At 32.4% G+C, this 22274-nt stretch overlaps 1 protein-coding gene and 1 pseudogene across 2 annotated transcripts; both read right to left on the bottom strand.

The window, feature by feature from the left end:
* LOC149514988 (uncharacterized) overlaps positions 1-11665 on the bottom strand; it is a 29540-nt pseudogene extending 17875 nt beyond the window's left edge.
* Positions 11597-20453, bottom strand: LOC149514989 (disease resistance protein RPV1-like). 2 transcript variants are annotated; one of them, XM_089743275.1, is made up of 7 exons: positions 19839-20453; positions 14952-16095; positions 14495-14845; positions 13517-14398; positions 12966-13410; positions 12370-12500; positions 11597-12259 (listed from the first exon to the last, which is right to left on the bottom strand). In XM_089743275.1, the coding sequence occupies exons 1-7, from the start codon at positions 20333-20335 to the stop codon at positions 11744-11746; spliced, it is 3966 nt and encodes a 1321-aa protein (XP_089599401.1). In that variant the 5' UTR covers positions 20336-20453; the 3' UTR covers positions 11597-11743. The 2 variants fall into 2 exon arrangements, with proteins under 2 accessions (XP_089599401.1, XP_089599403.1); XM_089743277.1 differs by lacking the exon at positions 19839-20453 and adding an exon at positions 17003-17408.
* Positions 20454-22274: the final 1821 nt, after the last annotated feature.

Consider the following 22274-nt stretch of genomic DNA (forward strand, 5'->3'; position numbering starts at 1 on the left):
TTAACAAGATCATAAGTACCATTCTTTCGCAATGACTCCATCTCTTCTTTCATTGCTTTTAACCAGTGCTCTCTATCCGGAGTAGCCTGCACATCTTGAAAGCTTTCTGGCTCCCCTTCACTGGTAACTAAAATAAAATTTGAACTTGGATACCTGGTAGATGGCCTGCGCTCTCTAGTAGATCTCCTAGGCTGAGACTCTACATCACTTGATGTCGAAGGTAGCTCTCCCTGCTCAACACTCTCAGGTAGAGAGGATTGCTCCCCCTGCTCAAAACTAATAGCATCTGGCTCATCACCAACTGTAGCTGGCTCATCCATATCCCCAAGTTCTGTTTCTGGCTCATTTTCACCATCTGTGGCTCTTTCCTGTGAAATCCCTGTCGGTGTTGAAACATCACACTCAACAGTAACTCGTGTAGTCTTCTCATTTTTTTCAAGGTCTACTATGGTTTCTTTTTCATGAAAGACCACATCTCTGCTTCTGACTGTCTTTCTCTTTACTGGATCCCATACCCTGTAGCCAAATTCCTCATCACCATATCCTACAAACACACACTGTGTAGCTTTACTATCAAGCTTTGATCTCTGCTCTTTCGGCACATGCATGAATGCTTTACACCCAAAAATTTTCAAGTGAGAGTATGAAGCATCTTTTCCTGTCCACACTCTTTCTGGAATGTCAAAGCCCAAAGGAACTGATGGTGACCTGTTAAGTAAATAACAAGCTGTGTTGACTGCTTCACCCCAGAATGGCTTTGGTAATTTTGCCATCCTCAACATACATCTGACTTTTTCCACAATGGTGCGATTCATTCTTTCAGCTATACCATTATGCTGCGGTGTTCCAGATTCTGTCCTCTCATGCCTGATCCCATGCTTTGAGCAATACTCTTCAAAGCTTTTAGATGTGTATTCCCCACCATTATCAGTTCGAATACACTTCAAGGGTAACCCTGTCATCCTTTCAACCATGGCATGAAAATTTTGAAAATACTGCAGTACCTGACTTTTATATTTCAACATATACACCCAAGTCTTACGTGAAGCATCATCAATAAAAGTAACAAAATATCTGCTACCACCTAATGACTCAACCTCAATGGGACCACATACGTCAGAATAAATTAATTCCAATCTATTTTCTTTTCTCTGAGAACTTTTACGAAAAGAAACTCTATGATGCTTACCAAACAAACAATAATCACATGAATCGAGATACATACCTTTGGTCAAGGGAATGAGAGAGTGCCTTACCAAAACCTGTAACCCTTTTTCACTTATGTGTGCCAGCCTCCTGTGCCACAAGTTTGCTGAAGCATCATTTTCAACGGTATTTACCTGGCTACCGTTCAATTGCATCCATGTCTTATACATTGTGCAGCATAGTTTTCCCTTTGCAACTACCATAGATCCTTTGAGAAGCTTCCACTGTCCATTCTTTTGTCGGCTTTCATATCCCTCCTTATCAAGGACATTAATAGCAAGCAAGTTCATTCTCATATCTGGAATGTGTCTGACATCCCTCAAAGTCAACATACAGCCTGTACTAGTTTGTACAACAATATCACCAATCCCAACAATCTACGACACACTCTTGTTTCCCATCTTGGTACAACTAAAGTCTCCTGCTTTGTAAGTTGTAAACAACTCTCTCTTAGGAACACAATGATGTGCCGCTCCTGTGTCAACTATCCACTCAATGCCGAGATCACTAACATGATTACAATCACCATGTGTACAAATCAAAGTAACTGAATCACTATCTGAATTCACTGCTGTAACATTGCCATCATCTGAACTCTTACCTTTCTCATCTTTTCGCTCTTGCTTTAAGATTCTACAGTTTCGTTTTATATGACCAGCCTTACCACAATGGAAACACTTCACTTTACCTCTAAACTTAGATTTATGTTTAGACTTACAAGTTGCAATCTTTTTAACAAGCATAACTTTATTCATACCTGTTTTTCTCTCATACAATGCTGCCAATTTTTCCCAAACAATGTGAGCATCCGATTCCTGCGCTACATGATGGAACACACTGATATCAACCCATTTTTTGATTGTAGCCAGCGTCTTTCTACCTAGCTTCTTCCAGCTTTCATCTTTCATATCTGCTGGTTTAGCCGAATCACCCAATACTGGCTCATACAAATCTTTGCAGTATAGATGATCCTCCATCATAGGCTTCCAAATTGAATAATTTGATGCTGTCACATGGAACCTGTATCACCCTCCATGATCTCAAACAGAATTTACTTTTATCCTGAGTTGCTTTTGTATCGATGTCTCAAAATAACTCTCGCTCTGATACCACTTGTTGCGCCTGAAGCAATAATCACAACAATACAAAAGCAATAGACAACAATCAATAATCAAATGCGCAGGAAAAATAAAGCACACCAAGATTTACGTGGAAAACCCTCCAGTGTAGAGGGAAAAACCACGGGCCACCAGAAAAATCTTCACTATCAAATAATAGTTATACAAAGTTCTTCTCTAGTTAAAACTAGAGCTAATCAACAACTAGAGAAACAATTGGAGAAATCTCACCAAATAAGTGACTCAACAAATACACCCTGGATTTGTTCCTAGAGAGCTTCAAACCCGATCTTCACCGTTCAGAATGTATAACTCTGAATCATAAACCTCCTGACAAGGTTTCAACTCAATCGGACCACGGATCGACTTCCGTTTAATCAACTCTCCCTTCTCCTTTTTCTCTCTCTGCTTTTCCTGGCTTTTCTTTTTTTTCTGCTTGGTTGTCGACACACACCTAAAACAACCCCACCTCTTTTTTATTAAGTAGCTAGGGCTCTGTGTAAAATAAAAGATCAAGGCCCATAACCTTTACTTGGTCCAAAACCACTTACATGGGACTGGACCCATTTTCCTAACAGCAACAAGAAAGATAATCGACTTTAGCCGGCTAATCTTTTGACTAGAGTTTGCGGGCACTGTAATTGAAACCTTAGGAGGCCTGCCAGCCCCATAATATGGAATATCATTAATTGCAGGAACAGAAGCAGTAATTATGCCACAATCGTGGAATGCCTGTAGCATTGAATTGTAGAATAAGTTATAAAAAAGAAAAGGGAAAAAAAAAGTGGTAATATAAAAAGTGAAAAACTTGGAAAATGACAAGGGAACCTGTGAGGAAGCAACCAATTCTGATTCATCTGAAAAATTGCAAATTTACACTTTAACATTTTCATAGAAGCCCAAACTTAGTAAGTCTTCAGTTAGTTCCAACTCATATTTTTTGTTACAAGTTTATTGCCTGAGAGATGTGAATGTGTTGTTTATAAATCAACGTTAACGATAATCAAGTATCATGCAGAAAAATGAAGTCCTATTATATTTATATATAACAAAGTCAATATGATTTTTTTGAACTTTTTATTAATACGAGTCAAAATTTATTGGATGCAAATTATTTTATCATCTCTATTTCAGTTGACTTTTTTTTATTATTATTATAGAACTTATTGAATAAAAGTAAAAAGAAAAAAGAAATCCAAGAAAAAGAAAAAGTTTTAAAAAAACTGATAAAAACAAAACACAAGAGAAAGGCATCATGGGAACACCTAAAACAAAATGGAATACCTTAAATCTATCTTCAACTCAATCCCATTTTCAAAAAAAAAAAAAAATCATCAATCCAATCTTGATTTTTTTAAAAAAAAAACACACTTATATTAGATTGGTACAAATTAAAACCAATTGGATATGGATTATTTTATCATTTATACTTTCATTAACTTTTTTTTATAAAATTTATCTCATAAAAAATTAAATTGAAAAAAGTAAATAAATTTTAGAAAACAAAAAGAAATGATAAATAGATTTAATAAAAAAATTAAAAATATATATAGGATAAAGAAAGAATAAGATGCCACGTGCACACCATCTCTTTCTTTCATTCTCTACAAAATTAAGAAAACAAAACTTGAAACCAATAAATGAAAGAAAAAATTTCCGATCTTAGACGTCAGACCTAAACTTTTGCCCTTTTTCCTTTTCTTTTTTTTTTCAATATTTCATTAATCTCTGACCATGACTTTGCTTTTCTTTTTCTGGACATGAACATGACTTATCATTTTCAAATGAGTGAGATCCAAATACTTTTTCCAGTCTCTTACTCCACACCAATTTATACGAAAAAGAAAATCAAGCAAAGCGGGTCAATCCCTGCACCAGACCACAACTCACAACTGGGAGAAGAAAATTGAAACAATTTTATTTTTCAGACGTCCACCTAATTCGTTAGAAGAGATATAAGTAGAGTGGACATTTAATTCCTCCTTTTCTCAGTTTGTCCAGCTTCCAACTATACTTTTCTATTATATAATTCATTAATAGTTGATATTCTTTCGTCGATTAGATTTTTTTTTTTTTTTGCCAAAGATTATTTTGGATCATTAATAGTCGGAAAAGATCTCTTGGCTTCCGTACTTGATCTTTTGCATTTTTTTTCTCTGCATACAGGTAGTCCCCACATCAGATGGATGTTTCTTAACGCAACACAAACACAATCAAGATCTTGTGGTTCGCAAAAAGAAAATCTTATCTACAAAATATCTTTTCTCAATTTTCTTATGGTTGGAAAATAAATTTGTGTGAATTTTCTTCTTCCAGTTGTATGATCAATTGGTTTGGACTGGTGGAAGGATTGACCAGCAATAGATTGGAAATGCATTTGCTTGATTTTCTTTTTCGTATAAATTGGTGTGGAGTAAGAGACGGGCAAAAAGTATATAATTAATTTGGATCCACTCATTTGCAAAAGATAAGTGATGTTCAGGTCAAGAAAAACAAAAGCAAAGTCATGGTCTGATATTGGAATATTGAAAAAAATGGGGAAAATATCTAGGTCAAAATATTTTGTTGTTTAACACTGCAGTTGAGTGAAAAACAGCTTTTGAAAGTAAAAATTACTTTCAATGGAAATGCTAAAGGAGGTCTTGTTAGGAAAATGGGGTCCAGTCCCATGTAAGTGATTTTGGACTAAGTAAAGGCCATGGGCCTTGATCTTTTATTTTATACAGAGCCCTAGCTACTTAATAAAAAAGAGGTAGGATTGTTTTAAGTGTGTGTCGAAAACCAAGCAGAGAAAGAAGAAAAGCCAGGAAAAGCAGAGAGAGAAAAAGGAGAAGGGAGAGTTGGTTGAACGGAAGTCGATCCGTGGTCCGATTGAGTTAGAACCTTGTCAGGAGGTTTATGATTCAGAGTTCTACATTCTAAACGGTGAAGATCGGGTTTGAAGCTCTCTAGGAACAAATTCAGGGTGTATTTGTTGAGTCACTTATTTGGTGAGATTTCTTCAATTGTTTCTCTAGTTGTTGATTAGCTCTAGTTTTAGCTAGAGAAGAATTTTGTATAACTATTATTTGATAGTGAAGATTTTTCTGGTGGCCCGTGGTTTTTTCCCTCTACACTGGAGGGTTTTCTACGTAAATTTTGGTGTGCTTTATTTTTTCTGCGTATTTGATTATTGATTGTTGTCTATTGCTTCTGTATTGTTGTGATTATTACTTCAGGCGCAACAAGTGGTATCAGAGTAAGGGTTATTTTGAGACATCGATACAAAAGCAACTCAGGATAGAAGTAAATTCTGTTTGAGATCATGGATGGTGATACAGGTTCCATGATAAAATTGACAGCATCGAATTATTCAATTTGGAAGCCTATGATGAAGGATCATCTATACTGCAAAGATTTGTATGAGCCAGTATTGGGTGATTCGGCTAAACCAGTGGATATAAAAGATGAAAGCTAAAAGAAGCTAGGTAGAAAGACGCTGGCTACAATCAGAAAATGGGTTGATATCAACGTGTTCCATCATGTAGCGTATGAGTCAGATGCTCACATTGTTTGAGAAAAATTGGCAGCATTGTATGAGAGAAAAACAGGTATGAATAAAGTTATGCTTGTTAAAAAGATTACAACTTTACAGTACAGGGATGGACAATCTGTTACAGAGCACTTGAGTAATTTTCAAGATATATTTAATCGGATGACTACTATGGAGCTTAAGATGGATGATGAAATGAAGGCATTATTTCTTTTGGGTTCATTGCCAGACAGCTGGAATACTCTAGTTGTGACTGTTCTTAATTCAGCTCCTGATTATAATGTGACATTGGAGATGGTAAAAGACAGTATGCTTAATGAAAAAGCAAGGCGAAAAGATGTAGACCCTGGGAATCAAGCTCTAGTCACAGAGAACAGGGGTAGAAACATCGACAGAGGTCAGGATTCAAAAGGCCGTGGTAAGTCTAAACATAGATCCAAGTCTAGAGGTAAAGTGAAGTGTTTCCATTGTGGTAAGGCGGGTCATATAAAATGAAACTATAGAATCTTAAAGCAAGAGCGAAAAGATGAGAAAGGTAAGAGTTCAAATGATGGCAATGTTGTAGTAGTGAATTCAGATAGTGATTCAGTTACTTTGATTTGTACACATGGTGATTGTAATCATGTTAGTGATCCCGGCATTGAGTGGATAGTTGACATAGGAGTGGCATATCATTGTGTTCCTAAGAGAGAGTTGTTTACAACTTACAAAGCAGGAGACTTTGGTTGTACCAAGATGGAAAACAAGAGTGTGTCACAGATTGTTGGGATTGGTGATATTGTTGTACAAACTAGTACAGGCTGCATGTTGACTTTGAGGGATGTCAGACACATTCCAGATATGAGAATGAACTTGCTTGCTATTAATGTCCTTGATAAGGAGAGATATGAAAGCCGAAAAAAGAATGGATAGTGGAAGCTTCTCAAAGGATCTATGGTAGTTGCAAGGGAAAAACTATGCTGTACAATGTATAAGACACAGGAGGCTGACACACATGAGTGAAAAAGGGTTACAGGTTTTAGCAAGGCACTCTCTCATTCCCTTGACCAAAGGTATGTCTCTCAATTCATATGATTATTGTTTGTTTGGTAAGCATCATAGAGTTTCTTTTTGTAAAAGTTCTCAGAGAAAAGAAAATAGATTAGAATTAATTTATTATGACGTATGTGGTCCCATTGAGATTGAGTCATTAGGTGGTAGCAGATATTTTGTTATTTTTATTGATGATCCTTCACGTAAGACTTGGGTGTATATGTTGAAATACAAAAGTCAGGTACTGTAGTATTTTCAAAAATTTCATGCCATGGTTGAAAGGATGATAGGGTTACCCTTGAAGTGTATTCGAACTGATAATGGTGAAGAATACACATCTAAAGGCTTTGAAAAGTATTGCTCAAAGTATGGGATCAGGCATGAGAGGACAGAACCTGGAACACCGCAGCATAATGGTATAGCTGAAAGAATGAATCGCACCATTATAGAAAAAGTCAGATGTATGTTGAGGATGGTAAAATTACCAAAGTCATTCTGGGGTGAAGCAGTCAACACAGCTTGTTATTTACTTAACAGGTCACCATCAGTTCCTTTGGGCTTTGACATTCCAGAAAGAGTGGACAGAAAAAGATACTTCATACTCTCATTTGAAAGTTTTTGGGTGTAAAGCATTCATGCATGTGCCGAAATAACAGAGATCAAAGCTTAACAGTAAAGCCACACAATGTGTGTTTGTAGGATATGGTGATGAAGAATTTGGTTACAGGGTATGTGATCCAGTAAAGAGAAAGACAGTTAGAAGTAGAGATGTGGTCTTTCATGAAAAAGAAATCATAGCAGATCTTGAGAAAAATAAGAAGACTACATAGGTTACTGTTGAGTGTGATGTTTCAACACCGATAGGGATTCCACAGGAAAGAGCTACAGTTGGTGATGAGCCAGATGCTATTAGTTTTGAGCAAGGAGAGCAATCCTCTCTACCTGAGAGTGTTGAGCAGGGGGAGCTACCTTCGACATCAAGTGATGTAGAGTCTCAGCCCAAGAGATCTACTAGAGAGCGCAGGCCATCTACCAGGTATCTAAGTTCAGATTTTATTTTAGTTACTAGTGAAAGTGAGCCAGAAAGCTTTCAAGGTGTGCAGGCTACTCCGGATAGAGAGCACTGGTTAAAAGCAATGAAAGAAGAGATGGAGTCATTACGAAAGAATGGTACTTATGATCTTGTTAAACTTCCCAGGGAAAAGCTTGAGCTTTGTAATAACTTGGCCGGAATGAGTTCCCTGGCCAAGGTAAGTTCCAAATGAAATTGCTATGGTGATGAATCTCCTCCTAATGGGGCTGGAGGGGGAGATTGTTAGGAAAATGGGGTCCAGTCCCATGTAAGTGGTTTTGGACCAAGTAAAGGCCATAGGCCTTGATCTTTTATTTTACACAGAGCCCTAGCTACTTAATAAAAAAGAGGTGGGATTGTTTTAAGTGTGTGTCAAAAACCAAGCAGAGAAAGAAGAAAAGCCAGGAAAAGCAGAGAGAGAAAAAGGAGAAGGGAGAGTTGGTTGAACGGAAGTCGATCCGTGGTTCGATTGAGTTAGAACCTTGTCAGGAGGTTTATGATTCAGAGTTCTACATTCTGAACGGTGAAGATCAGGTTTGAAGCTCTCTAGGAACAAATCCAGGGTGTATTTGTTAAGTCACTTATTTTGTAAGATTTCTCCAATTGTTTCTCTAGTTGTTGATTAGCTCTAGTTTTAGCTAGAGAAGAATTTTGTATAACTATTATTTGATAGTGAAAATTTTTCTGGTGGCCCGTGCTTTTTTTCCTCTACACTAGAGGGTTTTCCACGTAAATCTTGGTGTGCTTTATTTTTTCTACGTATTTGATTATTGATTGTTGTCTATTGCTTCTGTATTGTTGTGATTATTGCTTCAGGCGCAACAGGTCTTAGTTTGGCATTTTTGTTGTGGTTAAAAAATTTTAAGAATTTTAAATATTTGGTATTGTTGTGAAAAATGATGTGGTGAATTAAAATGTTCAAAAAGATATGTGTAAAATAATAAAAATTTAGAGAGATTAAAGAGTAATTCAGTCAGTTCATATAACCTTTGTTAAGAGATAATATTTCTAAATTCAGATTTGAGTCTCAGTACTTAAAGTCCTATCTCTTATTTTCATCCATCTGTTAGGAGTTTTTTTATTTGTATTTACAAAATAAATGTTTGCACAAAAAAGTCAATCTTTTTGTTCTTTGACAATGAGATTTAGTCAACAGCAAATTTTTAACGCAAAAGTCACTTTCAAGCTTAATGCTGATCTGAACTAAATATTATATTGAAAAAAAAATAAAAATGCAGAGTTAGAGAAAAAGCTAGCCTTAATTATGGCCCTCAGCTTCATGATTAACGGACACATCCCAAGTAGTATTTTAGTTTTTGGCCCTCAGCACTACAATTCTTCATTTATTTAACCTGTTATAACTTATACAAGAGAGGTAGAAAAAACGAAAATGAATTTGTTTGAATTTTCTTCTTCCTGTCGTAGGAATTGGGTGGAGTGATTGAAAATAATATGTATTTGCTTGATTTTCTTTTCGGTACAAATTGGTATGCAGTAATAAACGGCCAAAAATATAATTGGATTCCACTTATCTGAACAAAATTGTTAACTTGTGTGAACTCCGATTCAGTATGTATTAGATATACCATTTGATTAGATTTATGGTCTTAATTTCATTTCCTTGTTTAATCTTTGGAATCTTTTTCTCTTTTTTCGAAATTTCCTCTTGGCATATATCGTTGATTAGTTTTGTGTTCTTATTTCCATTTCCTTGTATAATATATGGGATCCATCTCTCTTTTTTTGACATTTCCTTTTGGCGCTAAATTAGATGTGATGAATTTTGCAGTTGAGATGGATAGCAAATGCTGTTTGTTCTTTTCACAGATTTTGAAAAGGGGCAATATGTTTTTAAAGAAAAAAAAAACATGACATTGACTTTCACTCGGTAAAGTTGTGTGACATTTACTTACAAGGAATGAAGTTTATTGAGCATGAATTTTACATTCCAACCAGTTGAACCAAATGCCGGTATCTTACATTATCGAAACTATTTTATGTAATCATATTTTCTTCTGACCAAATATACTTATTCATTAGCCTATAGTTTATTTACTCTACTTTTTAGTGGCATTTATTTCCTGAATTATTAGATTTTGGGAGAAAGTAATTCCGAAAAAAATATATTGAAAGAAAATGTGTGATTTTTGAATTTTGTTGATCTTAAAAAATTTAAGATTTTTATGTTTGTTTAGAAGAATATAAGATTACCTAATAAAATATTTTATTATATTATTTTTGATGAGAAATGATAACACATGATATTCATAATATTTATGTGAGTAACATGTGAATAAATAAATTATTTAAAATTTTATTTATTTAACATGTAAATTGTTTATTTAATATTTTTATTAAATTATTTAAGTAAAAGTATTTTAGGTTTTATTGAACATATTTTCAATAAAAATCATTTTTTATTTTAAAAACATTATTTTTGTTAAATTTTGAAAATTTTTTCATATTTTAAATAAAGATTGCATTTTTAATATTAAAATATCATTTTTGTTAAATTTTAAAAAATAAAATTTTTCATATTTTAAACAAAAATTTTTTGTTTTTTTTATAAAAATGTCATTTTTATTTAATTCTATAAAATAATTTTTTATATTTTTAAGAATAATTACGTTTTATCTTAAAAAAATGTTTTTATTGAATTATGAAGATTGAATAAAAAAACAACATATAAAATTACTATATTTTTAAGACAAATAATGTTGTCTATGCAGTTTAAAAATGTAATTAAGTAAAGGTAAATAAGGTAAAATAAAATTTTTATTTTCTCTTTGAAATCTGAAAAACTTCAAAGAAATGAGAGTTTTTTTATTTTATTAACAATTAGGACATTCTTGGATATTATTTATTTATTAATATTAAATGTATTTTATATTACGTATTTATAATATATAATTATCAAGTTGAATCAATCGAGTTAAATATTATTTATTTATTAATATTAAGTATATTTTTTATTATATATTTATAATATATAATTATCGAGTTAAATCGATTGAGTTGGATTAAGGCCTTAAATATTAAAATCAAGGTTTGACTTGAATTTTAAATACGTATTATATTTTTATATTTTTATCACTCATAAATTTAATATTTTTGTTCAAATCTGTTAAAGAATCAAGTGTCTTTGAGTTTAGACAAATACTCCAATCTTTGGATAGATTTAATGTAAAATAACTTGAGTATATAATAAGTACGATTTTGTTTTCAACTCTTTGATTAATTTGTTTTTAAGGAAACAAAACTCGAAAGCAAAATAAAAAAATGAAATAAGAAAAATTTCAATCCCAAACCTAGACTTTTGCCGATTTGCTGTTGACGAAGGGAAGAATTGTGGAGCTGAAGGTCAAAAATGAAATACCACTTGGGACGTGTCCGCTAATCATGAAGCTGAGCGCAACAATAATTTTCCCAAGAAAATCAGTTTCGATTATTAAGGCATAGGAACAGAAATATTGAGAATCCCAAAAACATTGTTACAACAGCCTCCAAATTTGCAATAAACTATGCATTTGGTTGAACTCATCAAGAACTCCATCAGCACCTTACCTCATTTACAGAACTATCAACGTTCAACTTTAATACGCCAAGAGGGGACTCATTGCCAGGTTTCTTTATCAATGAAGAGAAAATATCAATATCAGTATCATACACGAAAAAATCACAGATGAAAATACGACAGGAGGCCATTCTGCTTTACGCTAGCCAAGCCAAGCGAGCCCCGATTAAGCCAAAATTTTGATTTGCTCCAATGAAATCCTACATTAATCAGCATTTGACTAAACTCTGCATCCTATACAAGTTTCTTTGGGATTTGAAGAAAAAATAAAAAAAAACTCTAGAAAAGAAACTAGAACATTTACTCATCAATTGCTTGCACTTGTCATCTGGCTCAGAATCATATACGACGTCAAAACCAGAGTGTAGTACACGTGAATCTGAAAGCACCGTAAGGCTAATACGATCACCAGCTTCTAGTTCATCACCCCTAAATCTCCAACTAGTTAACCAATATAAATCGTTGCTGGTTTCCGGAATTCCAATAAAATGTTTAGAATAGGTCCACTTTGTACCTTTCGTCTCGTTCACGATTTCAATTCGTGGCAAAAATTCAAATGTCTCATCATTGTTGGTAGCAAGAATGATAATCGATTTTAGCCAGCTGATCTTTTGACTAGAGTTTGGGGGCACTGTAATTGAAATCTTAGGCCTGCCACCTTGATAATATAGAGTATCATTAGCTCCATGATTAGAAGCTGTAATTATGCCACAATCGTGTAATACCTGTAGCATTGAATTATAGAATCAGTTCTAAAAGAGAGTGAGAGAGAACAAAAAAAAAAAAGATAATGGTAATATATAAAGTGAAAAACTTGGAAAAGTGAAAAGGGAACCTGCGGGGAAGCAACCATTTCTGATTCATCTGAATAATTGCAAACTTGCACTTTAACATTTTCATAGGAGTCGAAACTGAGTAAGTGATCAGTTAGTTCCAACTCGATATCTCTACTTACAAGTTCATTGCCTGAAAGATGTGAATGTGCTGTTTATATATCAACGTTAATGATAATCAAGTATCATGCATATCCAAATATTAATTCTAAAACTTAGATATCCCTAGTTTAGTATCACTAAAGTAAATTGTATTAACCACTCTTATTAATGTATAATCCATTATCCTTAATCTTTATATACTGTGAATTTCAAAAATATTAAAAGGTAGTTTGTATAGATATACCGTTGAAAATTCAACCTGAAATTATATAAACTTATTTTTGATTATATTGTTCAAACCCAGTACTCCTCATATATCTTATATTTAGGACATTTTTCCTTTTCTTTTTTTTTTTTGTAAAAAGGAAAAAATTAATAGTTCGTTGTAGTTAATAGATATTAAAAGCTAAAATTAAAATTAAAATGTCAAATACTCCCACTTTGGACAAAAAATTAGAAACAGATTAATTACTATTCCTTGCTATCATACTCATACCTGGAATATAGTGTGGAAAGTCATGTTCATATCTGATGTTTTCTGATTCACATGTAACACCAAATTCTCTAACATTGAAAATAAAATTTGATACTGTGCAGCTCAGAAAATCGCCACCTTCCAAATGTAAGCCCATTGTTGGCCAATGGATTAACCATGACATTGTGTTATTCTTGGTTTCAGGAATTCCAATGAAATTAGAGAAATAACGCTGCCTGATGTCCTTGGTCTCATTAAAAATAGAAAGACTAGGTTGAAATTCGAAAATTTGATCACTAACGAGGGAAAAAACGATGCAAAACTTGAAGCAACTTATCTTTTCACCAGGATGAGATGGTGTGGGCAAAGAAAAAGCAATCCGAGGCCCTTTAGTGCGATGCTCAAACCAGATTGGAACCTCACTTCCCAAAATAAAAGTGCTAGTTATACCGCATTCATGTATTACCTGATCCATCAAAATTGTTAGTTAATTAGGAATATATTGACCAAGTAATATGAGCAAACAAAAGATGAAAAAGGATATAAAAACGTAAGAGAGATGGGGAAAAGACCTGTGGGGTCGTAACTACTTTTATGTCTGTTAGGTAGTTAAAAAGTTGCACTTTATTGCTGTCGATAGAAACAATGTTGAATAAGTTTTTAATCTGTTCCACTTCAAAGTTTTCAATTGGTTCTAACTTGAACACACCTTCAACCTCAGCTAGCTTTTCACATCCGAAAATATAACACCTTTTCCAAGACATTAGACATTGCCAACTTGAAAGCACGTGCGTTAATGGAGACGATGACATGTAAACCCCCGTGAATGGACTGAATATTGGAATCTTTGGAATCAGTTGGAGCTCTGAGCAAGAAGTCAGTCGAAGTTCATTAAGCTTTGTAAGGCTACTAATGCTCTTCGGCAGGCTATGGATTGGATTTTTACTTAAATTTAAAAACTTCAAGGAAGGTAAGCTGCTAAAATCATTGGGCATGACATCAGAAGATAGTTTGCAACTTTCAAGACTCAACTTTGCCAGAGAGCATGGTAAAGATGCCCAAAAGAAACCCAATTCTTTGCTTCTTTTCAGTGATAGCCAAGATATCCACGATTTCGATTGACATATGGCAGTTTCATTTAAATTAAGCACCCTTAATGATTTCATATTTTGCAACTCTCTAGGAATATCATCAAGTCTTGAGCAACCAGATAAACTAAGCACTTCAAGAGACAATAGCAAACCAATTGTTCTTGGAAGTTTCATAAGGTTTTTGCAACCTTTAAGGCTTAAAAAAGTAAGTACCTTTAGCTCACCAATGGATTCATCAACCTCAGTCAACTTTATGCAATCTTTGAGCATCAACTTCTCAAGACTTGGAAGTCCTAAAAAGTTTGGGGTTTTGAGAAGGCCATGTGAATGATTTAGATTAAGGATCTTTAGATTTGGAAGACACTGTAAAAAAGAAAAAAAAAAAACTCTTTTTAGAAATGTGTTATTGCTTCAAAAAAAAAAATGGAAAGAGAAATTAGTGGTTATCACTTATCATACCTCGGTATCCTTCCAAAAATGTTTAAGGTTACTGTTGCGCATGTCAAGAACAACTAGCCTCTTAATATCAAAATCTGTTGGAAGAGATTGTAGAGGAAATCCATGCCAGCGCAACCATATTAAACCTTTGGGGAAGTCTTTGAAGTCTCCTTTATGTTTTACATAATCCAACTGAAGTAGTTTAAGTCTCTGCATCTTTGCAAATGCTTCAGTTTCTATATCAACCTCATTTGACATGACAAATCGATTTTTTGAATGCTTTGCAAAATGTAGACCTGGAGTTGTCCGTTTAGACTTGTTTTCTAGCAATCCTTGTAAGTCGACAGTGAGAGACTTAATTGTTTTTGAACCCTGGATCAGAGAGTGTATCTTAAAAAAAATTGAAAAAAAACAGTTGTATGATAAAAGTTAAAAAGATACATGCAAGAAACAAGTAGATTAAAATAAAGTCTCTTACAATTTTTTCTATTATTACATCGAATGCGTCCTTATCCCACAACCTACTGCGTTTTCCAGGATCAGGAGATTCTTGGCGAATAATTTCCTTTCCCATATCTCTAACCATTTGATGCATCATTAGCTTGTTTTTTTCATTAATAATTAAGAGAGACCTGCCTATGAGATTTTCAATTCCAACTGTTGTATAGAAATCACAACCATCCAAAATTGTAGCTGTATAATCTCTATCCTTCCCAATGAATAAGCAAGCTATGTCAAGGAATAAATTTTTATCATGATCATCTTGAAGGGAATCATAGCTTACTCGTAGAATCTTTTGAATTTTGCTATCAGGGATTGCTTCCAATTTCTCCAATGCACTTTTCCATACACTCATACTTTTGCCAGAGAGAGAAGAACCCAAAACTTGAAGAGCTAATGGAAGCCCAGCGCAGTAGTTGACTATATTGCTTGCATACTCCATAAAACTCTCAGTTATAGAGTTGTGGCCGAAGGCATACCAGTTAAAAAGTTGAAGTGATTCATTGAAAGCTAATTCTTTTACTTCAAACACTTTGCTTAAGTCTCCATAACTGGATGATTCTTTCAAATCAAACATCTGGGTAATAAAAGGACCACTTAGCAGATGTCGACGCCTACTAGTTAGGATGATTTTACTTCCTGGAAAAAAGGATATTCGCATTCCAATTATTTTAGTTATGTTTTCCAAATCATCGACATCATCAAGAACAATAAGAACTCTTCTACAACATACAGCTTCGTTGATCTTAAGAATTCCATCATCTGCACTGTGGATTTTGTTTGCTTTTCCCTTAAGGATATCTGAAATAAGTTGTCTTTGCAAACGAACCAAGCCATTGCGCTCTTGAGTCATTTCTCTAACATCAGAAAGGAAACTATAACCTTCAAATCTTTGGATGTTTTGATTGAAAACAACTTTGGCAATGGTTGTCTTCCCAATCCCTCCAATTCCACAAACTGTTGCAATGCCTGTGTTATGTGATCCATCTTCTTCTATCCACCGATTAATGCGTGTCACAAGAGAATCTATTCCAACTAAATAAGAAGGGACGTATAAAGCGGTGTGATAGAGCTTATTTTGAATCTGCTTAACAATATCTTGAATAAATTGTGACTCGTGCCTACAAATTTTAAGAGATAAGTGTTAAATTATTCAACATATATGATCAACCTAATACATTTTAAAAATTAAGAAACAAACAACATAAATTAATAAACCAATACAAATTTTAATGAAACTTACATACGATGAGACATGAACTTAAGATTTAACAGTCTTAAAACTTTTTCCTCTTGAAGGTGTAAGAAAAGTTTGTTGGTTTCAATAAAATTACATCTTTATCCTTAGTCATTATAACTTTTTTCTTCTTGTGATATTTAATGTGGAATAATATAGGATATACTAAAAGGAATTTGACTCAAAAGTTTCTAAAGGCAATAATAAATATGTTATTAATACAATTAAGGCAAGTTCTACCAAGTGGGAAGTCTTAATACAAACCTAAGATGCTAATAACTTACTAAGTATAGAGCCAATAAACCAATCCAAAAGATAATGCAATGTCCCAACAAAATAAGACAATCAAAGAGCTTAGAACATAAAAAAAGCATAGCAGCAAAACCCAAGTGAGAACCCCCTATAAAAGAAACCGCAACATTATGCTAGAGTAAAATAAGAAAAAAAGAATTGAATAGTATTTTCATTCGACTTCCAACGTTTATTCATCAATAGCATCAGAAACACAACTAGCTACTGTTATGATCTACCGTTCCTCCTATTCCTGTTCTATAAGTTTATTGATAATTACTCATTTTCATCTGCAATTGGGGCTATTTACATTTTTTTTTCCTAGACTTGATGAAAAGAAATTTGTTTTTTAATCCACAAACATTAAAATTTCACTTAAAATTAGCAAAATAAAGCCCTAAAAAACAGAAAACAAAGCCTAGTTTAGTAAAAAATCAACCTCAATCAGAGATCAAGAAGAAATTATTGAAAGCAAGTAAAAGCAAAAAACTTAAAATTACCTTTTTCTTTGTTTAAGTTTCTACAAATTTGTGTTGTATAGGACTTAAGAAGAACTGAGGCCTTAAGAAATTTTGCTTCAAACTCTAAAATTTAAAAAACCCATACATGAGCACTCCATGGGCGCGGGTTTAGGGCTGTGGTGGTTGGATTAAAGAAGAAATCAAAGGAGCCATAGCATGCATTGAGTAGAAGCTAGTTGGCTGCCATGGCTGGTTTGAGTCGAGACAGAGTGAGATTTTGAAGGGTGCAGAGGAGGGTGGTTCATTTGCACTTTTAATTGCAAGAAAATTTTGGATGTAGTGAGGAGTTCGACGGGGGTTAGGCTCGGTTAATGCTTAAACCAATAAAAAATTAGAGAGAGAAAAAATGTGTTAAAATTGAGAAGTTTTGGCAAATTATTTTGATTTATAGATTAAGAAATTTATGATTAAAGGGTTTATTGGAAATTTAAAAAGAATATTATTTTATAATTTAGATGAAAAACTATTAAACAATTAATACATAAATTTCATTATTTATTAGCTTTGATTTTTATTAGGATTTAATTACACGTTTTATTATTTTGATATTTGTAAGTTGTTAAATTTTTAAATATTAATATTTTACTATAATATGTCAAAAAATTGTAAGTAATTGTTTTATATAAATAAAAAACTTTAGATTTTTATTAACTACTTTAAAAATAATAAAAAATATTTTTTATGATTACAATTATAAATATTATATTTAATAAAAAATTTTACAAATGTGAAAAAGATTTACGATCACGATGATCATAATAATATCTATTATATTCACAATTATAATAAATGCAATGTGATATAAAAAAAAATTATACACAACCATAATTTAAATCCATAAATTATGATTTAAATTGAGAGATTAATTATTAATACCTTTAACTCTAAACGTTTCATTCGTATACCATTATTAGAAATGTAGATATCATTTGTAGTGATTATAGGAGGATTAGGAACGCAAATATTAACCTTAGATCCTAGGCACTCGTCATAAGGCTCGTTATTAACCTTAGATTCTTGCTACTCTATTTAAAGTTTTTATGTTTCTTCTTTCTTTCTAAAATTTTTCAATTTATTCTCAGGTTAATAAGCACTCATCATCAGACTTGTTATTAACATCACAGTCATCTTCGCTATCATCAACAACATCATTATCATCATAAAATTCAATAATAAGTTTGAAGAATTGGCGCGAATCACAATTATCCATCCATGTAAACCATCTCAACACTTCCATTGTTATCTAGTTGAAGCATACCATATCATTGCAAAACTCACCTAACATTTTCTTTATCAAGGGCTTTCTACACTACACACATCCAGATTAACCAATAAATACTATCTTGATCTAAGATTGCATTAGTATCCACTGAAGATTCAGCAATACTTAAAGATTTCTTACAATCCTTCAAAAGAAGGGGATTAATATTCTACATGTTTTGTAAATTCTTCGATCAATGATTAAAGTTAGAGAAATAAAGATAAATACAAATCCAAGTGAATTTCGAAAATAATCTAAAAGAACGATTTGACTAATCAACTATAGCTAGCTCAACTTGAGGACTCTCATTGAACCTTTTCATTATCAAGCAAAGTGTTCTTATGGGTAGGAATGTTGGAATTTTCATATCTAAAAGTTAATATATGAATGTAAAAATCTTGACAATTTGAAAAAAATTCTCTCAATAAATTGTTATTTTATTAGGAAATAATATATAATAAGTTTAGATTTTGTTAAGATTTTATTGGTCGATGAATTATTTGAAAATTAAATTTATTTAATTGATAAATAAACTTAATGGGTAGAAGTTTGTGGTAAATAAAATTTATTGGTAATAAAGTAATTGACTCTATAAATATAAAGTATGTCCTAAGCATTAAAATTTTAAGAAAGATGTAATTTTTATGTGATTTGTAAGTGCGAGATGTACTTTTTTGTGAAAGATTAAAGAGGTTATAAGTAAGTGAGAAAGAGTTGGGGGAAACGTTAAGTTTAGTGAGATAAACAATGTTCCGTGGGTTTAAGAAATTAGTTTTGACTTTTAAAATGAAAGGTTGGTAATCCCGACTCATGAACAAAACACCTTTGTAAATAAATAGAAAGAGAAGATATAAGAAAGACAAACATATTCTATCAAGAAAAAATTCAAAAAAAAAAAAAAAAAGAAAGAAAGACAAACATAGAGAGACATATACACATACATGAATCTTATACTACCTGCAGAATTTTTTTTTTAAATACTACCCACTTAGAATATTAAGCATAAAGAAATTTAAAATATGAGATAAAAATGATTAACTACAGTAAATAATCTAAACTAATAAAATGTAAATAGTTGAATTAGTATTAACGATTGGTAAAATTATAAAAATTTTAAATAAAATAATAAAATTACGAAATATTAAAAAGGATATATTAATAATATTAATTTACTTTTCCAAAAAATTAGGATTTGAGTTTTACATTTTAAAACTTTTTTGGTTATCACTGAAATTTCAATTCAACTTACAAATCTTTTATATCTATTTTTTTCTTTCCTAAATAATTATACCTCTAGTATGCCTACTTTTTAATGTATTCAAGCAATATACGACAATTTGAATTGCAGCTTTTTCTATTTTCTCTTCTTCTGAAATTATTTAAGTAGTTAATAAATTTGTTTGACTTTTCAATATGGATCTATAATAATAGACAACAGAATTAATGTCATGAAATAATGGACAATTAGGCATGTAAATTAAATTTGCAACTTTTAAGAAGGGAGTATGCAATATAATATGGAACTTGATTAGTTATATACATATATATATGTACCTATCTTGTAGAACCATGCCTCCAAAATTCGCAACTTCTTTTAAAGCAATCCTCCATCTTTGTACCATGTGCATTTCGGATTTGAAACACTCTTCATGTTTGGCAAATGCTTCTGCATAACTTCCTGTCTGCTTTTTGACTTGGGTTGGATCGACATCGTAGAAAATAGGTAAAACAATGTGTTGAGAGGATTTCTTACGTTCTAGTATGTTCACAAGTTCGTTAAGACACCATGTTGATGCAGCATAATTCTTTGAAAATACAATGACAGAAATTTTTGATTCATATAAAATCGCCTTTTCAATTTCATCATTTATATTTTTCCCTCTCTCAATTTCTTCATCATCTCTAAATGTGTGAATTCCTGCTTGCACCAATGCTGTATAAAGATGATCTGTGAAGTTTTTACGCGTATCGGTACCTCTGAAACTCAAAAATACATGATAAGTACATCGAGAAATTGAGGTGGAGGCTTCATGAATCATCGAAACAGCCATGAAAAAAATCCTGCAAGAGAATCAAGATTAATTGGTACTTGGAATAAAAGTAGAACAACTTAACTATATGTTATCAAAGAGATGAATGTAATAAGAAAAATGAAGTCCTACTATATTTATATTAGAAGAAAGTCTTAGCTTATATATATATATATATATATATATATATATTGAACTCTTTATTAATATTTGAAGGAAACAAAACTATAAATGACATAAAAATTTTTCGATCTCATACATTTGACTTCGACTTTTGCCTTTTTTTCAATATGCCATTAATCCTAGACAATGACTTTGCTTTTCTTTTTCTTGACATGGACATGACCTAATAATTTTCAAATGTGTGGGATCCAAATACTTTTACCGTTCTCTTATTCCACACCAATTTATACGAAAAAGAAAATAAAGCAAAGTGGGTCAATCCCTCCACGAATCCACAACTCACAACTGGGTGAAGAAAATTGAAATAAATTTATTCTCTAAACATCCACCTAATTAATTGGAAAAGACGTCCACCGAAATTGGAAAAGACGTCCACCTAAATTGAAAAAAAATATTTTTTCAAATAAATTTGTTTCAATTTTCTTCTCCCAGTTGTATGATCAATTGGTTTGGTTGTGGAGGGATTGACCCACCATAGATTGGAAATGTATTTGCTTGATTTTCTTTTTCGTGTAAATTGGTGTGGAGTAAGAGACGGGCAAACGCATTTAATTAATTTATAAATTGGTGTGGAGTAAGAGACGGGCAAAAGCATTTAATTAATTTAGATCCACTAAATTTGTTTCAATTTTCTTCTCCCAGTTATATGATCAAATGGTTTGGTTGTGGAGGGATTGACCCACCATAGATTGGAAATGTATTTGCTTGATTTTCTTTTTCGTATAAATTGGTGTGGAGTAAGAGACGGGTAAAAGCATTTAATTAATTTAGATCCACTCATTTGCAAAAGATAAGTGATGTTCAGGTCAAGAAAAACAAAAACAAAGTCATGGTCTGATTTTGGAATATTCAAAAAAAGGGGGAAAATATCTAGGTATGAGATTGGATTTTTTTTAAATTTCACTTCTTGCTTTCGAACTTTGTTTCCTTAATTAATAAAGTAAAGAGTTAAAAAAATCATAGTAAGACTTGGTTATATATAATAGGACTTCAATTTTCTTGATTCTTTCTTTTGATAACATAATTAAGTTGTACAATATTTTAGAATTGTCTTATTCGCCAATCTATCTTGATTCTTCTGTAGAATTCTTATTCAATGACTGTTTCAATGGTCCATGAAAGCGGATGAAGCCTCCACCTTAATTTCTCGATGCACTTATTATATATTCTTGAGTTTCAGAGGTGTAAATATGCACAATAATTTACATATTACTCTTACATGCTATTGATGCAAGCAAGGATTCACACATTTAGACATGATTAAAAAATCAAAAGAGAGAAAAATACAAAGGCTGAAATTGAAAGAGCGACACTGCAGAAGTCAAAAAAAATTTTTTGTTTAGCATTGTATTTAAGTGAAAAACAGGTTTTGAACTCAAAAATTGCTTTCAACAGAAATGCTAAATGAGTTCTTAATTTAGCATTTTTGTTGCTGTTACAAAAATTTAAGAATTGACTTAAAACCAATATTTTCGATTCTCTACAAGGGTATTTAATGTTTAGAAATTCACTAGCGCAAACTATTTTCTATCAAAGGGCTTCATTATATCCCATAGACTATTTGACCATCACTTTTGCGTCCCTAAGATTGGTGGGGCAAATAAATCTAAGCGACTCCTAAAGCACGCTTTGAAGCATTCTCAATTTAAGTTAGGTTATAGAATGAAGTCAACTGGTGCAAGAAGACACAACAAGAAGACACATCCACAAAAACCCCTAGACCGAGAGAGGATTGGCAATGCTAATCCAAAAATAAATTTGTCTCAATTTTCTTCTC

Source organism: Durio zibethinus, chromosome 14, assembly GCF_047325235.1.
Source record: "Durio zibethinus cultivar Kanyao isolate XHJ-2024 chromosome 14, ASM4732523v1, whole genome shotgun sequence".
In the NCBI taxonomy this organism is placed as follows: Eukaryota; Viridiplantae; Streptophyta; class Magnoliopsida; order Malvales; family Malvaceae; genus Durio; species Durio zibethinus.

Coding starts and splice junctions, on each gene's coding strand:
- LOC149514989 (XM_089743275.1), bottom strand. CDS start 20,335: ATGGCTGTTTCGATGATTCATGAAGCCTCCACCTCAATTTCTCGATGT. Junction 12,501..12,965: donor CTTTCCACACTATATTCCAG/GTATGAGTATGA, acceptor CACATCTTTCAG/GCAATGAACTTGTAAGTAGA. Junction 12,260..12,369: donor AAATGGTTGCTTCCCCGCAG/GTTCCCTTTTCA, acceptor TCAATGCTACAG/GTATTACACGATTGTGGCAT.